Source organism: Chiloscyllium punctatum, chromosome 2, assembly GCF_047496795.1.
Source record: "Chiloscyllium punctatum isolate Juve2018m chromosome 2, sChiPun1.3, whole genome shotgun sequence".
Classification (NCBI taxonomy): Eukaryota; Metazoa; Chordata; class Chondrichthyes; order Orectolobiformes; family Hemiscylliidae; genus Chiloscyllium; species Chiloscyllium punctatum.
The window spans coordinates 13,738,984-13,761,770 of NC_092740.1; the positions used below are offsets into that span (position 1 = coordinate 13,738,984).

General features: G+C 40.6%; 1 protein-coding gene across 2 annotated transcripts in view; it reads right to left on the reverse strand.

Annotated features, from left to right (window-relative positions):
- Nucleotides 1-22,787, reverse strand: part of haus3 (HAUS augmin-like complex, subunit 3) — a 39,694-nt gene that overhangs the window by 6,327 nt on the left and 10,580 nt on the right. For both annotated transcript variants that reach the window (XM_072593727.1, XM_072593736.1), the window contains exon 3: nucleotides 11,458-11,897. In XM_072593727.1, the coding sequence (XP_072449828.1) occupies nucleotides 11,458-11,897 (440 nt within the window). The remainder of the gene's footprint in view (nucleotides 1-11,457; nucleotides 11,898-22,787) is intronic.

Here is a 22,787-nt window from a genome sequence, read left to right on the forward strand (position 1 = left end):
CCTGGGTCCACGTGTATGCAAGGGGCTTTAAAAGCAAGGGTGACATTTGGGTTTTAGTGAGTAGGGTTTATGTCAATTGTTCACAACCTTTTACCAGTAGAGTCATTAGAGATGTACAGCACAGAAACAGACCCTTTGATCTAACTCATCCATGATGACCAGATATTCTAAATTAAATTAATCTGGTCCTATTTGCCAGTATTTAGCCCATACCCCTCTAAACCCTTCCTATTCATATACCTATCCAGATGCCTTTTAAATTTGTACTTGTAACAGCTTTCACCACTTCCTCTGGCAGCTCATTCCATACATACACCATCCTCTGCGTGAAAAGTTCCCCCTGAAGTCCCTTTTAAACCATTCCCCTCTCACCTTAAACCTATGTCCTGTAATTTTGGACTCAAACTATCCTGGGGAAAGGATCTCAACTATTCAAGCTATCCATGCCCCTCATGATTTTAAAAACCTCTATAAAAAAAGGTCAACTTCTGACTCTCCAGGGAAAACAGTCCTAGCCTATTCAGCCTCTGAATAGCTCCAACCCTCCAATCCTGGAAAATCCTTGGCAATCTTTTCTGAACCCTTTCAAGTTTCACAACATCTTTTCTACAGCAGTGAAGACCAGAACTAAACACAATTCTAAAAGTGGCCTAACCAATGTCCTGTACAGCCATAACAGAACCTCCTATTTGTATACACAAGGCACTGAATAAGGTAAGTGTACCAAACACCTTCTTCACTACTGTCTACAAATAAATTGATTTGTAGCTTATAATCATTAGCAATTAAGTAAAGCACAGACCAGTTTCTGTATGTCTGCCTGGGTCTAAACAGACAGGCAAATTGGGAAATTCTAAGTTTTATAAAACCTTTAAACTTTCATGACAGGAATAGGGCTGGATTTCTAGCGCTTTGCCCCAGTGAGGCACACCAAAATTGTTGAAATTACCTCAAAATCTTGACAGTCTGCTGCAGTTTCAACATACAGAATTTTCATTCCAGTAATGAAACTGATGAGACAATGTGATGGGATTTGTAATGGATTGACATTAATTGGACAAAAAGTATCCTGATGAAGGGCTTATGCTCGAAACGTTGACTCTCTTGCTCTTTGGATGCTGCCTAACTTGTTGTGCTTTTCCAGTGCCACTCTTTTCACCTGATCCAACATCATATGCAGTCCTCACTTCCTAGCATAACCAGAAACCAACAGAATTGATTCATGCACCAGCTTTGATCTACTTTTAAATTAATCACACAGAGCAAGAACTATGACAAAATCAAAACAGGGCAAGACACCAATTTTCTCCATACAGGGAGAAACATTAAAAAGTAAAAACTCAGAAGATAATCAGTGAGTTCTCATATTTGAGCAGAACAACATGTACAGTACATGGGAAAGTCAAATAACAGATTCCATTCAAAGACTGAGTAACCAATGATTACTAGGGTAAAGAAAGATTGCTTTCAGTAGTTTGTATCCCCTCATTGCTGATTTACTCAAAACAACAAAAGCTGAACTTGGAGTTTCTTTTCCCCTAAATATTTAAGAACAGCTTCTTCCCCACTTTTAGACTTATGAACAGACCACTCATTAGAGTGGATCTTTCTCTGCACCTTTTCTGTAGCTGTCACGCTATATTCTGCATTCTGATCATTACCCCAATGTACTTTTGTAAGGCATGATTTGTATTGTTTTGCATGCTAACCAGACTTTTCACTATATTAGTATGAGAAAATAATACATCAACACATGGCACTTCAGTACAGTACTGAGGGGTAACTACTCTACTGAAGATGTTGCCTGACAAATGAAATATTAAAACCTAGTTCACCTTACAATCCATAGAAAAACAGATTTATCCTGGTGTAAACACCATTCCTCCCTAAACACGTTCTACAAAAACAAATTTCACCTGCCATTTATTCTTTTGTTACTTATAAGACATTACCCAACATATGTAAGTAAACGAGCAAGCTATTTTATAACAGCTAATCCAACTTTTGAAGGTACGAGGTTCCAAAAACAAATTGGCATTACACCAAAGGCCGTCTCTGCACATTAATTTCAGCAACTAAAATGGAAAAGTTTATGCTAACCCACTAATTAAGTTTTGGTTTAAAAAAAAGTCTATAGAAAACAAGATGAGCTATGTTGTCAAGTTGTTTTCCAGTATTTCCATGGATTTGCTCATAGTAAACAACGTGGTTGAATCTTGATTACATAAGGAAACAGTCAAGCAAGTCAGTTTGTGGACAAATACGGATGGACAACAAATGCTAGTGAGGCCCGCATCTCTAGAATAAAAGGAAGACAGTGTTTTCTACCATGTAATATGTTGAATGAGTTTAATTGAAGTTTCAAATTAGTGCCAAGAACATCAGAAGTATTTTAATGCCCGAATTACACAATGTCCTTATTTCAATGAAAATGAAGTTTTGCATTCTAAATGTCGCAGGTATTCGATGTTATCTTTTATATCTAAAAAGCATTGCATAGAACATGCAGAGCCTTATGGATATTATGGTGGGTGGGCATTTTGTTAGCACAGTTGAAAAAAAAGTCTTGGTCCCCAGAAGTAATGTTAACTCAATACTTCAGCAGGTCTGGCAGTCCGCAATGTTTTGACACTGGTTTGTAGTGGTTAGTCAACAGATTACAAACTGTTCTGAAGGCAATTCACTGGGCTCAAAATATTAACTGCTTTCTCACCATAGGATCTGCTGTCAGGTCTGCTGAGTTTGTCCAGCAATTTGATTTTGTTTCAGATTTCCAATTCTTTTAGTTCAGCACAAAAAAACATGTACAAACAAGAAAATGTCTAGGTTGACAAGCAATGAAAACAAGAGAAATGGGAGGTGTCAGAAGACTGACTGCTTGATCTGGAAACACACTATGCTAGGAACGTGGCAGTGGAATGGAGCCCCAAGGTCTAGGAAGACTGTTCCTGAAGTATACAGAATAGCAAGGCACAAGGGTTTGCCAAATGTTTGCAGAAAGGGACTGCAGATTATGGAAATGGTCAGCTTCAAAAGAATGTTCCCTACCTAAGGTTTTTGAAAACATTGAAATAATCAGATCACAAACACCTTTCACACTTAGCAATATCCGTTTCCTAATTTGACATGGCATAGTATGGTCTGAAGGAGCTTGAATGTTTGCATGTACAATGAAGAATGCTTGTACCCATAGGAAACTGTCAATATGAAATTTTAAAGCAGTTTCCCAATAGCGGAAAGATCACCAGCCCTTACCAGATTTAAAACAGTGTATTTTACGGTCTTTGGAAACCATGTGCTCCCAGAAAGACATGCTACACAGGAACTGACTTGACAGTTTGGGGACTTCGTTGAAAATGTACCAGCAGCATGTAATACCTCAGAACAAATACTTTACTAACCAGTAGGTCTACAGTGTTAAAAAAGCAATTATACATGAGATGCTAAAAAGACTTGAAAAGCCAGGCAATGTCTGATATTTTGTTGGCAGGTGATTAATATGAAGTGTTACATAACATTTTACTCTCTCCATGAACATTAGAGATGTGGGGACTGTTTTCCAAGTTGGATTTGTTGTGAACACAGGAGCTAGGAGTAGGACATTTGGATCCTCCCGTCTTTGTGACATGATTTATTTATTTAATATCATATTAGCACCAAATTCATGTAGTACATTATTAATTTGTGAGATAGGCAGAATAGCTTTCTAGCTTGATAACAGGTTCCTGTTAGAGGCAAACACCATTCATGCTGTTCCTGCATAGTAATGATGCCAGATATATAGGCCATATGTCCCACACAAATCAAACCACAATCTGTTCCAAACAAGGTCGGTCCTGATGGTTCCCAAGCAGCCTGCACTTGCAAAATCCACAACAATATTCAATGTTAGAAGTCATTCTGCAATTGGACAACATTTGCTGAATAATATTTAGTGTGTAAAGAATAACACTGACAAACAAGGTAGGATTGCCAGGCTCTCAGTGTGGCATACTTGCAATTACAGAAAGATACAAATACTAATATGGAGGGCGCCGTTCTTTGCGGACAGAAAGAGCACACACACTATACCAGTTTCAACTCAACAAAACTGATGGTAGCCATTTGCTGATTCATTTCTCAGAACCATTTCTGATTAAGGGTAACTATACGCAAAACATTAACACTGCTTTCTACCCAGAGACTTGAATTTTTCCAGCAATTTCTGATTTTGTTTGATTTCCAACATCCGCAGTTTATTGGATTTTTGTACAGCATTGTTTTCCCCTCAAATTGGTATTTTTACAAAAAACTTTGTTCACCAGAAGAAAAAAACTTTCAACAAAATACATTTTTCCTCAGCAATACTCAAGATCTCATATTGAGAAAGTCAATTTAAGAGATTACTGATAGTTGAGAACAGGCTGCTCAAACAAAAGGGGCTGCGCTCGATCAAGCTGGACAAATGGCAGGTGATTTTGCTCATGTTAAATGGGCAAAAGTGGGAAAGGATAATAACCAATGTTAAAACAAGCCAATTAGTGTTTTGCCATAGGACAAAATAAGTGACCTAGTTAGAAACTATGGTAGCAGGCTACTGACAACTATAAGGAGAGAGTACTAAGCACTGGAAATACTAAGTACTAAGCTTGCGTATGGTGTTGATCTAGAATCACCTAAAGTAACATTCAAAAGTAACATTTGCACCCCACAAATGCCAGACAATGACCATCATCAATAAGAGACACCATCAGTGAATCCCCCCACTGTCAACATCCTTGGGGTTACCATTGATTAGAAACTCAACTGGACTAACCACAAACACAGTGGCTACAAAAATCAGGTCAGAAACTAGGGATACTACTGCAGGTAACTCACCCCAATAAGTCTACCCACCATTTACAAGGCACAAGTCAGGCATGTGATGGAATATTCCCCACCTGCCTGATGAGTGCACCTCCAACAACACGAGAAGCTTGACACCATCCAGGACAAAACAACCCACTTGATTATTTGGAGGTGTGGTGCCATTCAATTCCTCTATCAATCGACACTCAGTAGCAGCAGTGTATTATCTAAAAGGTGCACTGCAGAAATTAAGTTCCTTAGATAGCCCCTTCCAAACCCACGACCACTTCCATCTGAAAAGACAAGGGCAGCAAATATATGGGAAATGTCACCACTGCAAGTTCCTCTCTGAGCCACTCACTTGGACATTTTTCACCTTTCCTTCAGTCATTGGGTCAAAACCCTGGAATTACCTTCCTACCAGCATTCTGGGTCAACTCACAGCAAGTGGACAGCAGTGATTCAAGGAGGCAGCTCACCACCACCTTCAAAGGGCAGAGAGAGATGGGCTATCAATGCTGGCCAGCCAGCAACGGCCATGTCCCACAAATGAATTTTTTAAAACCTAATGTGGTATATGCATCATTCTGATGATTCTATTAAAGAGACATTAAGCACAGGACTGGAAAGCAGGAAAGGACAGATAACAGATCTGAACACACAATTAAGTTAAAGAGATTTAATGCTCAAGATATCTTGAGGATATCAGATGAAAATTTCAAATACTGAGCTTGGTACTAGGGCATATAAAGCCAGGCTGCCTAAAAGGAGACACGGTACAGTTAGCCATGACTTAAATAAATAATGGAACAAGTGAAAGGGACTAAATAGCTTACCCACAATTTTTTAAAAAAAATAATATTGCCCACAGTTTCCAAGTGAGCTTAAGAACGTTTTGTTAGAATCAAAGACTTATTGCAGATATTCAATTCAGCCAATCAGTTGTTCAGACTTTTTGAAAGAGTAGCCCTGCTTCATCCCATACAAACTTAGACACAAAAATCTGGTGTAAGTTCCAAAGCTGCAAGTACCTGCCCAAGTGCCTTTGAAGTTCAGGAATCAACTTTCATCACTTTAACTAAGGAGGCCCAGACCCTGAAAAGCAGGAGACGACTTCTCAACCCCCTCACTCCACTCTTTTACAATGACTTTAATCTAGGACTTCATCTCTATCAAGATTTCAGCATTTTGACAATTTCTTGGCCACAGTTAACATTCCTTGTTTATAGAACAGGCCTCATTTTGCAACCTCATGTGGAAACATCCAGGCAAATCTCACCCATACCCTTTCAAAGATTAGCGCCTCTTTCCTGAAAGATGATGCGCAGAAACAGCCACAATACTTTAGCTATCATTTTTGTCTCTGCTCATGTGATTTTTGTCTTTATATTCTTTGCTTCCATTTACAAACACAGGTAGTCCATATACTCTTTTGAAACCACCTTACCAAGTTGCCCTGCTACTTTTAAAAGTAGCTCATCAGTTTAACTGCTCATCAGTGTTTTTTCAGAATTGTACAATTTTAAAGATCCTGCTTTTTCACAGTGCTCTCAATGCCCGATTTTGCACTTCTTCACATTGACCTCCATCTGCCATGCTTTTGACCATTTCACCACCTATCATTCTGAAGCCTATTAGCTATCTTCATAATCTACTGCCATGGCAAGTTCTGTGCCATATGAAAACTTTCCTGCTTGCTACACAAAAATATTTAAGAGCAATGGAACCAAAATTGGTACCTAGGGAAAAAATCCTCGATAAAATAGCCAGTCTGAAAAATATTCATCTTCCACCCTTTTTCTTCCCGTAACTGAGCCAATTCCTTTTGCCCATCAGTTGTCCCTAAATTCAATATATTTCAATGTTAATATGCTTCCTGCATGGCAATTTGTTAAATTCCTTCCTAATGTTCACATTTCCCCTAAGAATTCAGTCAAGTTGGTTTAACAATTTACCTTTAACAAGGTTCATTATGGTAGACAATAGTAAAAGCTAAATCACATGGGATTCAGGGTGAACTTGCCAATTCGATACAATATAAAATGGCATAACAGTGGGAGACAGTGGTGGTGGAGGGCTGTTTTTCAGACCGGAGGCATGTTATCAGCAGTGTTCCACACAATCGGTGCTGGGTTCATTTTTGTTTGTCACTTATAAAAATGACTTGGCTGAGAATTTAGGAGACATGGTTATTAATTTTACAGATGGCACCAAAATTCATATTATATAGTCGACTACCTCACCAATCAGACTGTAAAGAAGGATCAGCAGAAGGCAGGCTGGAGTCAAGAGAAGGCAAAGCATCCCAAAGGCACATTCTGTGTGAACTTTAAGACACTATAGTTTCAGTTGTTCTTTTCTTATAATTTGGATTTATATAAGCAGAATTTGTTTATTGAAACAAGACACCAGTAGAATTTAGTACAGCTGGGTTGGGGGGTGGAATTGTTCAGTTTGTTAGTAATTCTCTTAATTTGTTCACTGTTAGGGCTTAAATAAATAACTTGTTACTTCTAAAAAAAAGGCAAGTATCAGGGATTCCTTTCATTTAACCATTAACAGATTCCAGATTTAATTATTTGAAGTTACCGTAAAATAGTCCCTAATTGATTGGGACTTATGTTTCAGTTTAATTGTCAGAGAGGTAGACCTTTGCCCCTTCATCACATTCTATATAATTCTTTGAAGTTTGCGTCACATGTAGACAGGACGGTGAAGGCACACTTGCCTTCATTGCTTCAACCTGGAGTACAGGAGTTGGGATATCATGTTGAGATTGTATAGGACATTGAGGCCTCTTCTGGGAGTACTGTGTTCAAATCTGGTAACCTTGTTATACGAAGGATATTATTCAGCTGGAGAACGTTCAGGAAAAGATTTACCAGAATGTTGCTATGAATGGAGTGTTTGAGTTTGAGGGGGTCTGGGACATTTTTCCACTAAAGCATATAAGATTGAGGGTGACCTTACAGAGATTTACACAGTCATGAGGATCTTGAGAAGGTGAACCGCAGGCATATCTTCTCTAGGATAAGGGATTGCAAGACTAGACGGCATATTTTTTAAAGGCGAGAGGAGAAAGATTTAAAAAAGGACAAAGGGGCAATTTTTCCTTTTAAAGAAACAGGTGTGCGTATCCAGGGTACAGTTAACAATGTTTAAAAGACATTTGGATAAGTACATGAATAAGAAATGCAAGGGATAAGGGCCAATGTCAAGAGTGTGGGATGGAAAAGCACAGCTGGTCAGACAGCATCCGAGGAGCAGGAGAATCGACATTTCGGGCAAAAGTCCTTCACCAGAAAGGGGGGAGGGGGGGTACAGAGATAGATGAAGGTGGAGGAGAAGGTGATAGGTCAGAGAGGAGGGTGGAGCAGATAGATGGGAAAGACGATGGACGGGTCAAGAGGGCGGTGCTAAACTGGAGGCTTGGGAGTGGGATAATGTTGGGGGGAGGGAATACGGGCCAAGTATAGGCAGGTGAGACAAGTTTAGCTTGGGATTATGGTTGGCATGGACTGGTTGGACAGAAGGGTCTGTTTCGTTGCTGTACAACTTGAACGGACCCTTCCTGCCTCTCCTCAATTCATTCTGTTTGTCCAAATTAAAGCAAGTTTATTTTGTCCTTGATAACTGTTTCCAACAACTAACAGAGAATATGAAGGCTGGTTCCTTGTTCATACCATTCTGACAGCAGGATAACAGATTGCTAGTACAGGGCTGATTGGGGAGGACCCACGGTTAAATGCAAGTCAAAACCGAGTAGAGGAGGAAAGTCACTCTGAAAAAGAGAATGACGACTCAGATTGTACAGCAACTTTCATCATTTTACTAGTGTTTAAACAAACTGAGAACCTTTGAAAAATCTATTTTGTAAAGTGCTACAAGATTTGTTCTCCCATGTTTGTCAAGATTCTTCCAGACAGTTGTCACACAGAACATAGGAAGGTTTGGAAGTGGGAGGTCCTAACAGACTCAATATTCAGTGTGTTTTTAAGAATTGGTTAGCTAACAGAAAGCTCATTATATAGGGTATTTTTCAGTTGGCAACTATAACTAGTGGAATACCACAACTATTCATAATCTTGGATGGAGGGACAGAATGAACAATAGCAAGATAGGTAGAAAATTAAGCAAGGTAAAGAATCTGCAAAATGATATGGATAGATTAAAGGTATAGATAAAATTTGGCAGGTGGTGTGTAGTATGGGAGAATATAAACTTGACCACTTTGGCAAGAGGACAAAAGTAGTAAACTGCATGAATGTTGCATGAATATTGCAGAACTGTGCAGTAGCGAGATTGCAGTGTCCTGGTAGATGAATCACAAAACATGTTGGCATGCAGGTTCAGCGAGTGATTAGGAAGACAAATGGAACAGAGGTATCTTTGGAGAGGAAAGGAACAAATGAGTACCTAATATTAAGTATTACGTTTGGCTGCAGCTTAGAATATGTGAGAGAATCAAAGCAGGAGGACTGTATTCAGATTTTGTCTGGTTTGAAAAACTGATCTAATTCCATTAGCAGCAGCTCACAGAAGGTTCACTTGACTTATTCCGGAGACAAAAGGCTTATAATATACAGAAAAGGTTGAGCAGGTTGACCCTATACTCACTAGAGTTAAGGATAAAAAGAAGATTTAATTGAAATGCACAAGATTCTGAAGGAACTCAACAAAGTGAATACTGAAAAAGAGAGAGATAATTCCTCAAGTGGCCACTAGAACTAGGGAGAGTTCAAGAACAAGAACTTTTTAAAAAATAAAAACATAGATGTAGAGGTATTTTTCTCAGGGTTACGTCCATTGAATTCTCTACTCCAAAAAAGTGGAAGCTGGATCACTGAAGTTATTCTCACTGGACTGAGACTTTTGGTGGACAAGCAAGTTTGGGAGGTGGGGAGGTGGGCCATGGTGGGCAGACTGTGAGCAGATCTAGGCACCACAATTTATGAATTAAAAATTTGTCTTGGGAGGGACAGAGTACAACCTAAGTTACTTCTGATACCTCAGGGTATCAGGGTTAAGTTATGACGAGAGATTATACAAATGAGGCTTAGAAGGTTAAGGAGTGTCCTCAAAATAACGTAGATAAACTATTTCCAGTCGTTGGAAATTTTAAAATAAGGGATCATCCAAGAATTGGGGACAGGCCATTTGGGAGCAATGCTAGGGTACACTTCTACACACAAAGGGTGGTAGATGTTTGGAACACACTTCCACAAGAACAGTTGTTGTTGTTGGATCAATTAATAGTATTTCTTTGCTAAACAAAAAGTTAAGGAAACAAAGACCTTGGAGTGCAGGTTCATAGTTCCTTGAAAGTGGAGAGAGCTGCAAGTAGATAGGATAGTGAAGGAGATGTTTGGTATGCTTTTCCTTATTGGTCAGAGCAGAGTATGAGAGTTGGGAGGTCACGTTGAGGCTGTACAGGACATTGGTTAGGCCTCTTTGGAATACTGCTTACAATTCTGGTCTCCTTCCTATCAGAAGGAGATTGTGAAACCTGAAAGGGTTCAGAAAAGATTTAGAAGGATGTTGTCAGGGTTGGAGGATTGGAGCTACAGGGAGCAGTTGAATAGGCTAGGGCTGTTTTCCCTGGAGTGTCGGAGGCCGAGGGGTGACCTTACAGAGGTTTATAAAATCACGAGGGGCATGAGTGGATAAATGGACAAGGTCTTTTTCCTGGGGTAGGGAGTCCAGAACTAAAGGGCATAGGTTTAGGGTGAGAGGAGAAACATAAGAGACTTATGGGGCAAGTTTTTCAGAGGGTGTGCATATATGGAATGAGCTGCAGAGGAAGTGGTGGAAGCTGGGACAATCACAGCATTTAAAAAAAAGCACCTGGATAGGCATATGAATTAGTAGAGTTGAGAGGGATATGGACCAAGTGATGGCAAATGGGACTAAATTAGGTTAGGATATCTGGTTGGCACGGATGCCTTGGACCAAAGGGTTTGTTTCCGTGTTGTACATCTCTACGACTCTATGACAGACACATCACCCACTATCTCATTGAACAGCAGAACACGCGAGGGGCCGAATGGCCTACTCCTTTCTCTACGATCAGAAAATTTAGTTGAGACAATCAGATCAAATATATTCAGTGGGGAGCAGGTTTGGACATTCAAAAGGCCTACTCTACTTTGAAGACCAGCAGGGCTATATCTAATATACAGCCCTGGTTGCCCTGGGGCATTAAATCAAGTATACTGCAGGACTGAGGTTGCAGGAGTTGCACGGTCTTGTCTTTAAAAGGACATTAGTGATCTAGTTAAACCTTTACTTGAATTGAAATCAGTAAACCTCAAGATCAGTTATTCCAGCCTGCTGACTTCCATATTAAATTTACTAAATTCAAATTTCATAACTTGCTACGGTAGGAATTTAGCAAAGAATGCGGGGTAGCAATCTGGACATTTCTTTTATTTTTGCTTCTGTTTTTAATTCTGTCTTCTGTATGCAAAGATGGCACTAGATAATGGCAACTTTGTACAGTTTTTTAACTGTTCATGTAGTTGAGTACACATGACAAATCCAAATCTAAAATGGCAGCTGGGTTAGCCACTAAACAGAACACTGAATACATTAACAGACTGTCAATTGTACATTTTGCAAACTTATTTTTACCTGATAGTAGAGGTATCACTCGAATCAATTATGCTTCGTTGTTTACTGCTTGGTTGGAGCGATTTATCAGACAGCATGTCTAAACGTTTCAAGAAATCTCCCTTGTATTGTACAAGCTCGGCAGTCAGGTTTTCAAGTTGTCGATGAACATCTCTGTGTTTACACAATTCTATTTCATATGCTAGATGAAGTAATTCAAATCGAGTTTTCTGTATGAGTAACTGTTTTGCAACCTGGTCCTGCTTGGAGGTGTAGTAGTCTTGACGAGCCATCTGCAGATCAAAATTTCCCTTCACCACAGGCATGTTCAACAGTTGCGCATTCTCCACAATCAAGTCAGGAAGTTGCTTATTAACTAGATGTTCTATTTGGACATTTACAGGAATCAGTTCTCTGGTCAAACTGTTCTTCTTTGCTTTTGCATCATTCAAGGAAATTAACTATTGAGGGAATAAAATAGGTTATGTAGCAGGTGTTTGGTACTATGGGAGTTGAGAGATGTGTTAATAAAGCTTTCAGTTTGAAATAAGCATAATAATGTCAAATTTCATGCAATTTCTACTACACAAGAAAATAATCCATTTATGAACATAAAAACATTCAAAATAAAAACAGAAGCAAGCAATTCTAATCTTAGAGTCTGCTCTACCATTCAATAAGATAATTGATGATCTGTTTGTGTTTCAAATTCCACATTTCCATCGATTCCCTAACTACAATCTATTCACTGGTCTTTAAAATATTCAAGAACTTCACCCCTCACTCAATTCAGAAACCAATACAGCCTGCAAACCACAAAATACCCTGGCTGTTGCCTTTAGATGATAAGACAGGAGCAAAATTAGGCCATTCAGACCATTGAGCCAGCTCCACTATTAGATCATGCCTGATGTTTCTCAATCCCATTCCCTTGCCTTTTGCCTGTAAAGCTTGATCTCCTCACTAACTTATTTCCATCTGAAATACACCCACTCAATGACTTGGCCTCCACAGGTCTCTGCAGCAAGGAGCTCCACAGATATCACCCTTGGCTGAAGAAATTCCCCCTCATCTCAGTTCTAAAAAGGCTATGCCCCCACTCTGAGGCTGTGCCCCTGGATGGTAGTCTCTCCAATCAGTGGAAACATTTTCTCCACATCCACTCAGTCCTCTCTATATTCTGTAAGATTCAATCAAATTCCCTCCCTCATCCTTCTAAACTCCATAGGATACAGACCTAGCGTCCTCAACTGCTCCTCAGGACAAGCCCTTCAGCCACCCTACAATTTTTTGTAAACCTTCTCTGGACCCCCTCCAAAACTGCTCAATATTCCAAAATGCGGTCTGATCAGAGCATTACACACCCTCAGCAATATATCTCTGCTTGGCTTCTAGGCTTCTTGAAATAAATGCTAACATTGCATTATGTTCCTAACTGCCAAATCAATCTGCACGTTAACGCAAGAGTGTCACAGGGTCAGAGAGATGACCAACACAAATAGACCGTTCGGTTCAAATCATCCATGCTGACCAGATATTCTAAATTAATCTAGATCCATTTGTCAGCACTTGGCCCTTCCTATTCATAAACCCATCCAGATGCCTTTTGAATGTTGTAATTGTACCAGCCTCCTCTACTTCCTCTGGTAGCTCATTCCATACACATACACCACTCTCTGCTTGAAAAGGTTGCCCCTTAGATTCCTTTTATATCTTTCCCCTCCCACCCTAAACCTATGCCCTTTAGTTCTGGACTCCCCCCACCCCAGAGAAAATATCTTGTCTATTTATCTTATCCATACACCTTATGATTTTATAAACCTCTATAAAGGTCAGCCCTTGGCCTCCAACACTCCAGGGAAAACAGCCCCAGCCTCTTCAAGCTCTCACTTAAGCTCAAACTCTCCGGTCCTGAACTAAGACTCCCAAATCCCTTTGTGCTTCAGATTTCCAAAGCCTATATTTTGAAAATACTCTGTCTATATTCTTCCTACCAAAGTGCATAATCTCACATTTTTCCAAATTGCATCCCATCTGTCACTTCTTTGCCCACTCTCCTAGCCTGTCCAAGTCCTTTTGCTGTCTCCTGGTTTCCTCAACACTGCCCCTCCAGCTTTGTCATCTGCAAATAGCAACCATGCCTTTGGTTCCCTTGTTCAGATCATTAACCTATAACATGAACAGTTGTGCTCCCAACAGACCTCTGCAGAACTCCACTAGTCACTGGCTGCCATCCTGAAAAAACCCCTTTATCCCAGTCTCTGCCTTCTGCCAGTCAGCCATCCTTTATTCAACTCAGTACCTTATCCTAACGCCATGGGTTATCTTATTTCACAACCCCTGTCCAACAACTTGCCAAAAGGCCTTCTAGAAATCCAAATAGATCACTTCATTTTTCATCAGCCCACTGTTCACTCTTGCCTTAGTCTTACTTTTCGGATATCTAAAAAAACTCTTGCAATCTTTTATATTACTAGCTAGTTTACTTGTATTTCATCTTCTACCTCCATCACTTTTTTAAATTGCCCTTCACTGGTTTTTAATGGCTTCCCACCAATCTTCAATCTCATTGTTTACCCAGAGAGCTCTCTGGGCTCCACCATTTATCTGCTCACCTCTATTCCCCTGCCTCCAGAATAAGTGTTTTTTTCCCTACCTGCTAACAGCACTGAAGAGGAATCACTGGACTCAAATTGTTAACTCTGCTTTCTTTCCACAGATGCTGCCAGACCTGGTGAGCTCCTCCACAAATTCCTAATTTTGTTCCAAGGCTTGAACCAGTTTTCTTTCGTGTCTCGAGTTCCGGTATTTACATATGAAACACTTGCTTCTAGCTAACATAATAAGTTCAATTGATTCTCTTAAAATTTGATAAATTAGCCTTTAACATACTCAAAAGGTAGAAGACAGAGGGTGGTGGTGGAGGGTTGTTTTTCAGATTGGATGCCTGTGACCAGTGGAGTGCCACAAGGATCGGTGCTGGGTCCACTTCTTTTTGTCATTTTCATAAATGATTTGGATGCAAGCATAAGAGGTATGGTTAGGAAGTTTGCAGATGACACCAAAATTGGAGGTGTAGTGGACAGTGAAGGGGTTACCTCAGATTACAAGATCTTGAACAGATGGGCCAATGGGCTGAGAAGTGGCAGAGAAAGGAGAGGTGCTGCACTTTGCCAAAGCAAATCTTACCATTAAGTGTATAAGTCCTGCTAAGGTCCTTTGGAGTGTTGCTGAATAAAGAGACCTTGGAGTGCAGGTTCATAGCTCCTTGAATGTGGAGTCGCAGGTAGATAGGATAATTAAGTTGGCGTTCGGTATGTTTTCCTTTATTGGTCAGAGTATTGAGTACAGGAGTTGGGAGGTCATGTTGTGGCTATACAGGACATTGGTTAGGCCACTGTTGGAATATTGTGTGCAATTCTGGTCTCTTTCCTATTGGAAAGAATTTGTGAAACTTGAAAGGGTTCAGAAAAGATTCACAAGGACTTTGCCAGGGTTGGGGGATTTGAACTACAGGGAGAGGCTGAATAGGCTGAGGCTGTTTCCCCTGGAGCATCAGGAGCTGAGGGGTGACCTTATAGAGGTTTACAAAATCATGTGGTGCATGGATAGGATAAATAGACAAAGTCTTTTCCCTGGGGTGCAGGAGTCCAGAACTAGAGGGCAGAGGTTTAAGGAGAGAGAGGGGAAAGATATAAGAGAGACCTAAGAGGCAACTTTATAACTAGAGGGTGGTACGTGTATGGAATGAGCTGACAGAAGTAGTGGTGAAGACTGGTACAATTGCAACATTTATTGGCATCTGGATGGGTATATGAATAGGAAGGGTTTGGAGGGATACGGACCGGGTGCTGGCAGGTGGGACTAGATTGGGTTGGGATATCTGGTCGGCATGGATGAGTTGGATCGAAGGGTTGGTTTCCGTGCTGTACATCTCTATGACTCTATAATTGTAGCCCAATCACCAAATTATATTTAAATGTTTAACTTTAGATTTTGCACATGTGGGTAGTCGACTATAGCCGAAGTTCCTAGCCTTTGCACCAGAAATAACATTAACCTACTAAACATGGCAATTGAGTGTAATCAGAACACCTTTTTAGATTTTGTAGAAAATAGTTGGACTGTTCCTAGAAAGTACCATTCATGTCATCACTCCATATCTCTCCACACGCCACCAACCTTCATGTTATCAATACACTTACTAACCCACCCTTATATATTACAAACCTCACAGAGCACAGGTCCCAAAACAGATACCTGCAGAACAAGACGGGTCACCGAGCTCCAAGCTGAATACTTTCCATCGACTACCACCCTCTGTCTACGGGCAAGCCAATTCTGTATCCAGACAGCCAAATGTCCATGTATTCTATGCCTCCTTACTTTCTGATTGATAATGTTCCTCATGGTAGGTTCAAATGCATTGCTAAAATCCAAATACACCACATTCACGGCTCTATCTTCAATGCATTTTGTCACATCCTCAAAGAATTCAATAAGGCTCGAGAGGCATGACCCACCCCTGAAAAGGCATGATGACCATCTCTAATCAAACTCCATGTTTCCAAATAATCATAAACCCTGTCTCTCAGAGTCCTCACCAATAATTTGCCCACCACAGATGCAAGACTGATTGGTCTGCAATTCCCAGGGTATATCCCTATTCCTTTCTTGAACATGTTAAGAATATTTGCCACCCTCCAATCATCTGGTACTACTCCAGTGGACAGGGAGGACGCAAACATCATATCGTCCCATTCCTGCCTCAGTCGAAGCAAAATGCTCAGGCACAGTAGTTTCACCTCCTTCATCTTTATTCTGGGCCCTGGAGAGGGAGAAAGAACAATCGCCTATGTGCACAGAGACTGGAGTTCTCAGTCTTCTCTCGAACAGTTTCTTAGTTAATGTAGTCATTTGCAGGGTGGAGCATCCAGATGAGGCAACATACATATTGATTGGGTGCCCATTACAATCAGAGTGTCAATAGTAAAGGTAAAAACAATGACTGCAGATGCTGAAAACCAAATACTGGATTAGTGGTGCTGGAAGAGCACAGCAGTTCAGGCAGCATCCAACGAGCAGCAAAATCAACGTTTTGGGCAAAAGCCCTTCATCAGGAATTTTATTCCTGATGAAGGGCTTTTGCCCAAAACGTCAATTTCGCTGCTCGTTGGATGCTGCTTGAACTGCTGTGCTCCTGTCAATAGTAAAGATGAAGGCATCTGCTATTACACAATTAATGTCCTTAACCTTGTAAAGTGGCTTCACATAATGAACACTTTTCACATTGTTAACTGACTTTACATACTGAATGCTTCTTCATCTTGTTAAAAGGCTTTACATAATGAATGCTCTTTCACCTAATGAACCCACTAGCCTTGCCTCCAGCACCTCATTGTTCACCGCAAATCTGATCAGAGTCATGCTAGCTGAACTTTTTTGTTTCATAAAACTGAACTCTTTCCCTATCTGCTCATACCCTATACACATTCTTAAAGGCACGGCAATCTGTTCCCCAGATTCCTGTAGTAACCTTGGGTATATCCCATCTGGTCCAGGGGATTTATCTATCCTTATGCTTTCCAAAGTTTCCAGTACATCTTCCTTCTCAACATCAACCTGTTCAAGCACATCAGCCAGTTTCATGCTATCCTCACAAGCGACAAGTTCCCTCTCACTAGTGGATACTAAAGCAAAGTATTCATTAAATAATTCCCCTACCTCCTGGGACAAGTTCCTTCCACTGTCTAGGATTAGCCATACCCTCACTCTCACCACCCTTCTGTGCCTACATAAGTATAGAATGTCTCAGGGTTTTCCTTAATCCTACCCACCAAAGCTTTTTCATGCCCTTTTCGAGTTCTAAGTCCATTCTGGAGTTCCTTCCTGGCTAGGTCTATTTGACCTTTGCTCAAGGTTGTGGAAACAATCTTCTTTCTTCCTCTTGAAGAAATGTTCCACATCTCATCATCCAAGGTTCCTTCACCCCACCATCTCTTCCTTGCCTCACTCACAGCAAGTGCTCCCTAAACAAGATCCACATTTCAGTCATGCATTTTCCTGAGAATCTGTTCCCAATTTATGCTCCACAGTTCCTACCTAATAGCATTGTAATTCCCCTCCCCCAATTTCCCACACCATTTACTCCTATCCCTCCATGAGGATAGTAAAGATCAGGGAGTGGTGATCACTATAATTATAGATTTTCCTCTGCAGATTTTCTCCAGATCGGTTGAGGTTCTGCTGCGCAAACCTCTTATAGACAGGCACCTTTCAGAGAGCTCTTCAGCTAGCTATATTTGTGGATGCCCTTGGCAGTTTTTTTAAACTATTCAAAATGTCCAGCTTTATACCACAAGATCAGATAATTTCATTGGTTTTAATATCAAAATATTAAAGTCAAACTTGATTGGATTTTGATATCTTAGGGCATAATTTAAATTGATTAGCAAAATTTGAATTTGTTTTTATTTCAAGACAACTAATCTGGAGCTATGTTTCAAAAAGTGTTACATTTTTACTTTGTTCAGGACTCTGTGCTTGATCAGTCCTTCCTAGCTTTTCAACTCTCAAAAGGTACAGTACACACCTACATAACACTATCACCAAATGCTTACCCACAGGTCTGACACGTGGCCTGGTTCGTTGCCAAACACCAAATCCAAAATGGCCTCCCCTCTAGTTGGCCTATCTACATATTAAGTCAGGAATCCTTCCTTGACACCTGACAAAAACTGCTCCATCCAAAATATTTGAATTATGGGAGGTCCCAATTAATATTAGGAAGTTGAAGTCACCCAATGTCAACAATCCTGTTACTTCTGCACCTTTCCAAAATGACCTCCTCAATGACCTCCCTTTCTGCAGCTGTGATACTATCCATGATGATACTATCCCCCACCTCTTTTACCTACCTCCTTAATCCTTTTGAAACATCTAAACCCTGGAACATGCAACAACCACTCCTGCCAGTGATATTCAAGTCTCCGTAACGGCCACAACATCATAGCTCCAAGTACTGATCCACACTAAGCTCGTCATCCTTTCTCCTGACACTTGCGTTTTAAATGGACACTTCAACCCAGCTGCACTGGCTGCAAATTTGCCCTATCAATTGTCTATTGCTCCTCAGACTTCCTGCACGCAATACCTTTCTGTTCACCGTCTACCCCATCTTATGATCCGTAGCTCCAGTTCCCATCACCCGCCAAACTAAGTTAAACCTTACCAAAGAGCTCTAGCAAACCTCCCGCTTAGGATATTGGTACTCCTCCAGTTTAGGTGCAACCCGTACTCAGATAGATCCCACTTTCACCAGAAGGTATCCCAATGATCCATATATCTGAAGCCCTCACTCCTACACTAAATCTGTAGCCATGTGTTTAGCTATACTTAGTTCCTAGCCTGTGGCAGGAGTAGCAATCCTGACATTACTACTCTGCTCGCCCTCCCCTGTAGCTTCCAACCTAACTCCCTATGTTCAGTTTTCAGGTCCTCATCCCTTTTCATTGGTACCAATGTGTACCACAACTTCTGGCTGCTCACCCTTCCCCCTTATGAATCGTGAAAACTAAATCCAAGACATCCCAGACCGTATTACCTGGGAGGCAACATTCTGTGTGGAAGTCTCATACACAATCACAGAATCTCCTGTCTGTTCCTCTAACCCCACTGAATGTCCTATTGTAATGCTAAATGATTAAACTGTACTACTCATTCTCTCTCTGGAGATGTAATGCAATGTTAAAGGCTTAAACCTTTAAAGGCTCCCTCACCACCAGACGCCTGGAGGAAGAACACCTCATCTTCCGCCTCGGAACACTTCAACCCCAGGGCATCAATGTGGACTTCACAAGTTTCCTCATTTCCCCTTCCCCCACCTCACCCTAGTTCTAAACTTCCAGCTCAGCACTGTCCCCATGACTTGTACGGACTTGTCCTACCTGCCTATCTCCTTTTCCACCTATCCACTCCACCCTCTCCTCCCTGACCTATCACCTTCATCCCCTCCCCCACTCACCCATTGTATTCTATGCTACTTTCTCCCCACCCCCACCCTCCTCTAGCTTATCTCTCCACGCTTCAGGCTCACTGCCTTTATTCCTGATGAAGGGCTTTTGCCCGAAACGTCGATTTCGAAGCTACTTGAACTGCTGTGCTCTTCCAGCACCACTAATCCAGAACCATGCTAGAGACCTGACTGTTGGGGCTGTCCCCAGCAGGTCGTCCCCCGGTGGTATCCAAAGCGTTTTACTTATGATAGTCTTAGTAGGAGTCCCTCAGCAGAGAGTGTCAGACTGGTTGAAGGGACATAGGTCAGAAGTGGGGATGTTCGCTGATTATTGGTTCTACACATTGCTCATTCAGATACTGAAGCTGGCCACATTCCAATGCAGCAAGACCTAGACAATATCCTGGCTTGGATTGAAATATGGCAAATAACACTCATGCCACACAAATGCCAGGCAATGATCAGCTACAATTCAATATAAATAGCTTACTCAATACCTTTACTTTGTCAATTTTAAACCTAATGACTTGGATTATTCTCTTTCGTCATGACCTCATACCTTTCTTGTGAATGAGGCCACCCCTTAAACACCTCAGCCACATTGTGTAAACCCCCTATTTGCTCCCTACTCAGAACTAGTCCTCCTTTTAAACTAGGAGGAAGTGAGGACTGCAGATGCTGGAGATCAGAGCTGAAAATGTGTTGCTGGAAAAGCACAGCAGGTCAAGCAGCATCCAAGGAGGAGAATCGACGTTTCGGGCAGGAGTTTCCTGAAGAAGGGCCCATGCCCGAAACGGCGATTCTCCTGTTCCTTGGCTGCTGCCTGATCTGCTGCGCTTTTCCAGCAACACATTTTCACTTCCTTTTAAACTAGTTGTGTGTCTATAGAAAAATCTGGAATACCCCTCCCTCTATTTTCCCCCAGAAAGCCCACTGACCATTACATATGTAGCTTGGTTCTCAATTATATTTTCTACCCAACTATCATAATCGTATACTTTGTATGAGCACGTAGTCTAAGTTAACACACCAACGTTATTTACATTCTCACCACTAAAGACACAAGATAAAAACATCACATCCAAATTCAAGTTGTTAGCCTCTACGTAAAAAATAATGAACTTTGGTTTACTTCTTCCTCAAGCGAAAGAACTTTTGGTTACTCTCTCAAGTTTTACTTAACTTGAAAATCAGGTCACCTGTAAGCCTTTTCTTCAAACAAGCAACACCTAGCATATCCTTACCCCACTGAATCTCTGTGGAACACTATTATCAAACTCAACATTTTGGACTACATTAAAAAAAGGTAGCAAGAAAGAAAGCAGAAATAGCAAGCAAGTTTTCCTGGTTCTTGACAAGCTCTGTATAGACCACAGCTCAAAGCAATTGTGTAGACAAGGAGGCAGTGAGGCCCAAAGACTGCCTTCATTGTCAACACATTTACTAAGGTTCACCATCTCTATTTGAGCAAGAAAAGTGGCTTACTGGACAAGGTAGATGTAAAACAAAGTCACACAAGCTCATGAAACCATAGATGGAGAATCAAATTAGAATTTGTAAATGTCTTTGGTGAAAAAACTACACTTCTCTTATTGTCTCTTGCTCTATTCCATCGCTGACTTTTAATTCAGTGATGAGTGCACTAAATTCAGCTTACTATAAATCACATTAAAATTCAGACTGTAACCTACCTCTTAACAAGAACAACATGAAATGTACTGAACACTCTCTCTCACTGGGAAGGCAAATGAAAGCCTAAGTAGTATTGTTAGTTTTATCTAAAGTAGGACTATAGGTACAGGAAAACTGCAGTCATCTAAATAGAAGACAAACATTTGAACTGTTCTGCTAAAAATGTTCCAAATACAATTTTTAAAAGAGTCATTTTAGTTGTAACACCATTTAATTTTCCTCAAAGCATTCTTTAATGAGTTTCTTTATAACATCCGAATAGGATGCTTTGCAGGCAGCTATAAACATTGCCAAGACAATTTCCCTCCTCAAACCACTAACTGCTGGGTTTGCATAATTCAGAAGGACTTGTTTTTATCATTCTGTTATAACTACATCAATGTGTATGCAGAGTTTAAAGAAGTATTTATTGCTGTTTCAATATTTCACTTCACGTTAAAAAGGCAGAAAAGCAGATGAGGACAAACAGAAATATACTCAAAGCATCAAAAGTTATAAAAGGAGATAACAGTCGCTGAATGCTATTCTCGTGAAAGGTCTACAACAGATTCATTTAAGCAGAGGTTGCTAACTCCAGACAGAAACTCTGCAGCTCAACCAGAAACTAAAGTTTAGAACTGTCTGTTCTTTTGTCTATAAAGGTTAGAATCAAAAGAAAAAAAAAAGTGTTTTCATTCCAACCACCAATCCCACCAGATTGAGACAGGTACCAAGAAAACAAGATATAGGATCTCAAAGCTAACTACAGCAAAAGCCCACTGGTTTACTGAATTTATTTTTTGGATTAGTCTTTTTCTTTCCCTCTCTGGTTGGGGACATCAGCATCACTGACATTTATCACCAATCTGCAATTACCAAGAAGTTGGTGGTGAGCTGCCTTCTTGAACTGCTGCAGTCTATTTAGCATAGCTGAGTTCAGAGATTTGGCATTCTGGGATTTTGACCAAGCAAACACTAAAGGGATGGCATATATTTCCAAGTCAGGAGAAAAGGTGCCTTGGAGAGCAACTTGTGTTTCCACCTGCCTGCTATCTTGTTCATCTGGATGGTACGGTCATGGGTTTGGAAGCTACTGTCTCGGGAACCTTAGGTGAATTTCTGCAATGGATTTTGTGGATAATATACATTGATGCTACTGACTGACGGTGGTGGGAATATTTGTGGATTTGGAGCCCATCAAGTAAATTGCAAAGACCCAAATGGTTTACTGAAATTGTTTGGATTAGTCTCAAGTGGATTGCTTTATTCTCTATCTGCCAAGCTGAGTGCTGTGCATCCAAATGAAGAGTATTCCATTACACTTCTGATGACTGTTTTGTAGATGGTGGACAGACATGAGAGTCACTTACCATAGCATTCCTAGTCTCTGACCTACTCTTCTATCCATATTAATGATATTTAACAACCATGTTAGGAGACAACTTATACACCAAAAAAAATTGAGGGAAACCAGTGAAGATAATCAACATAGTTCACAGAAGAGTTTCAGAAAACTCAAGGAACTAAATCTGATAAAAGAGCTTTTGTTCACATCCTTTCACATATGTGTATCACCTCGAGAAGATAGTGCAACACATTTGTGAATCACTAGTTCCTGTTGTCATCCCGTTCCTGCCTCAATCAAAGCAAAATACTCAGACACAGT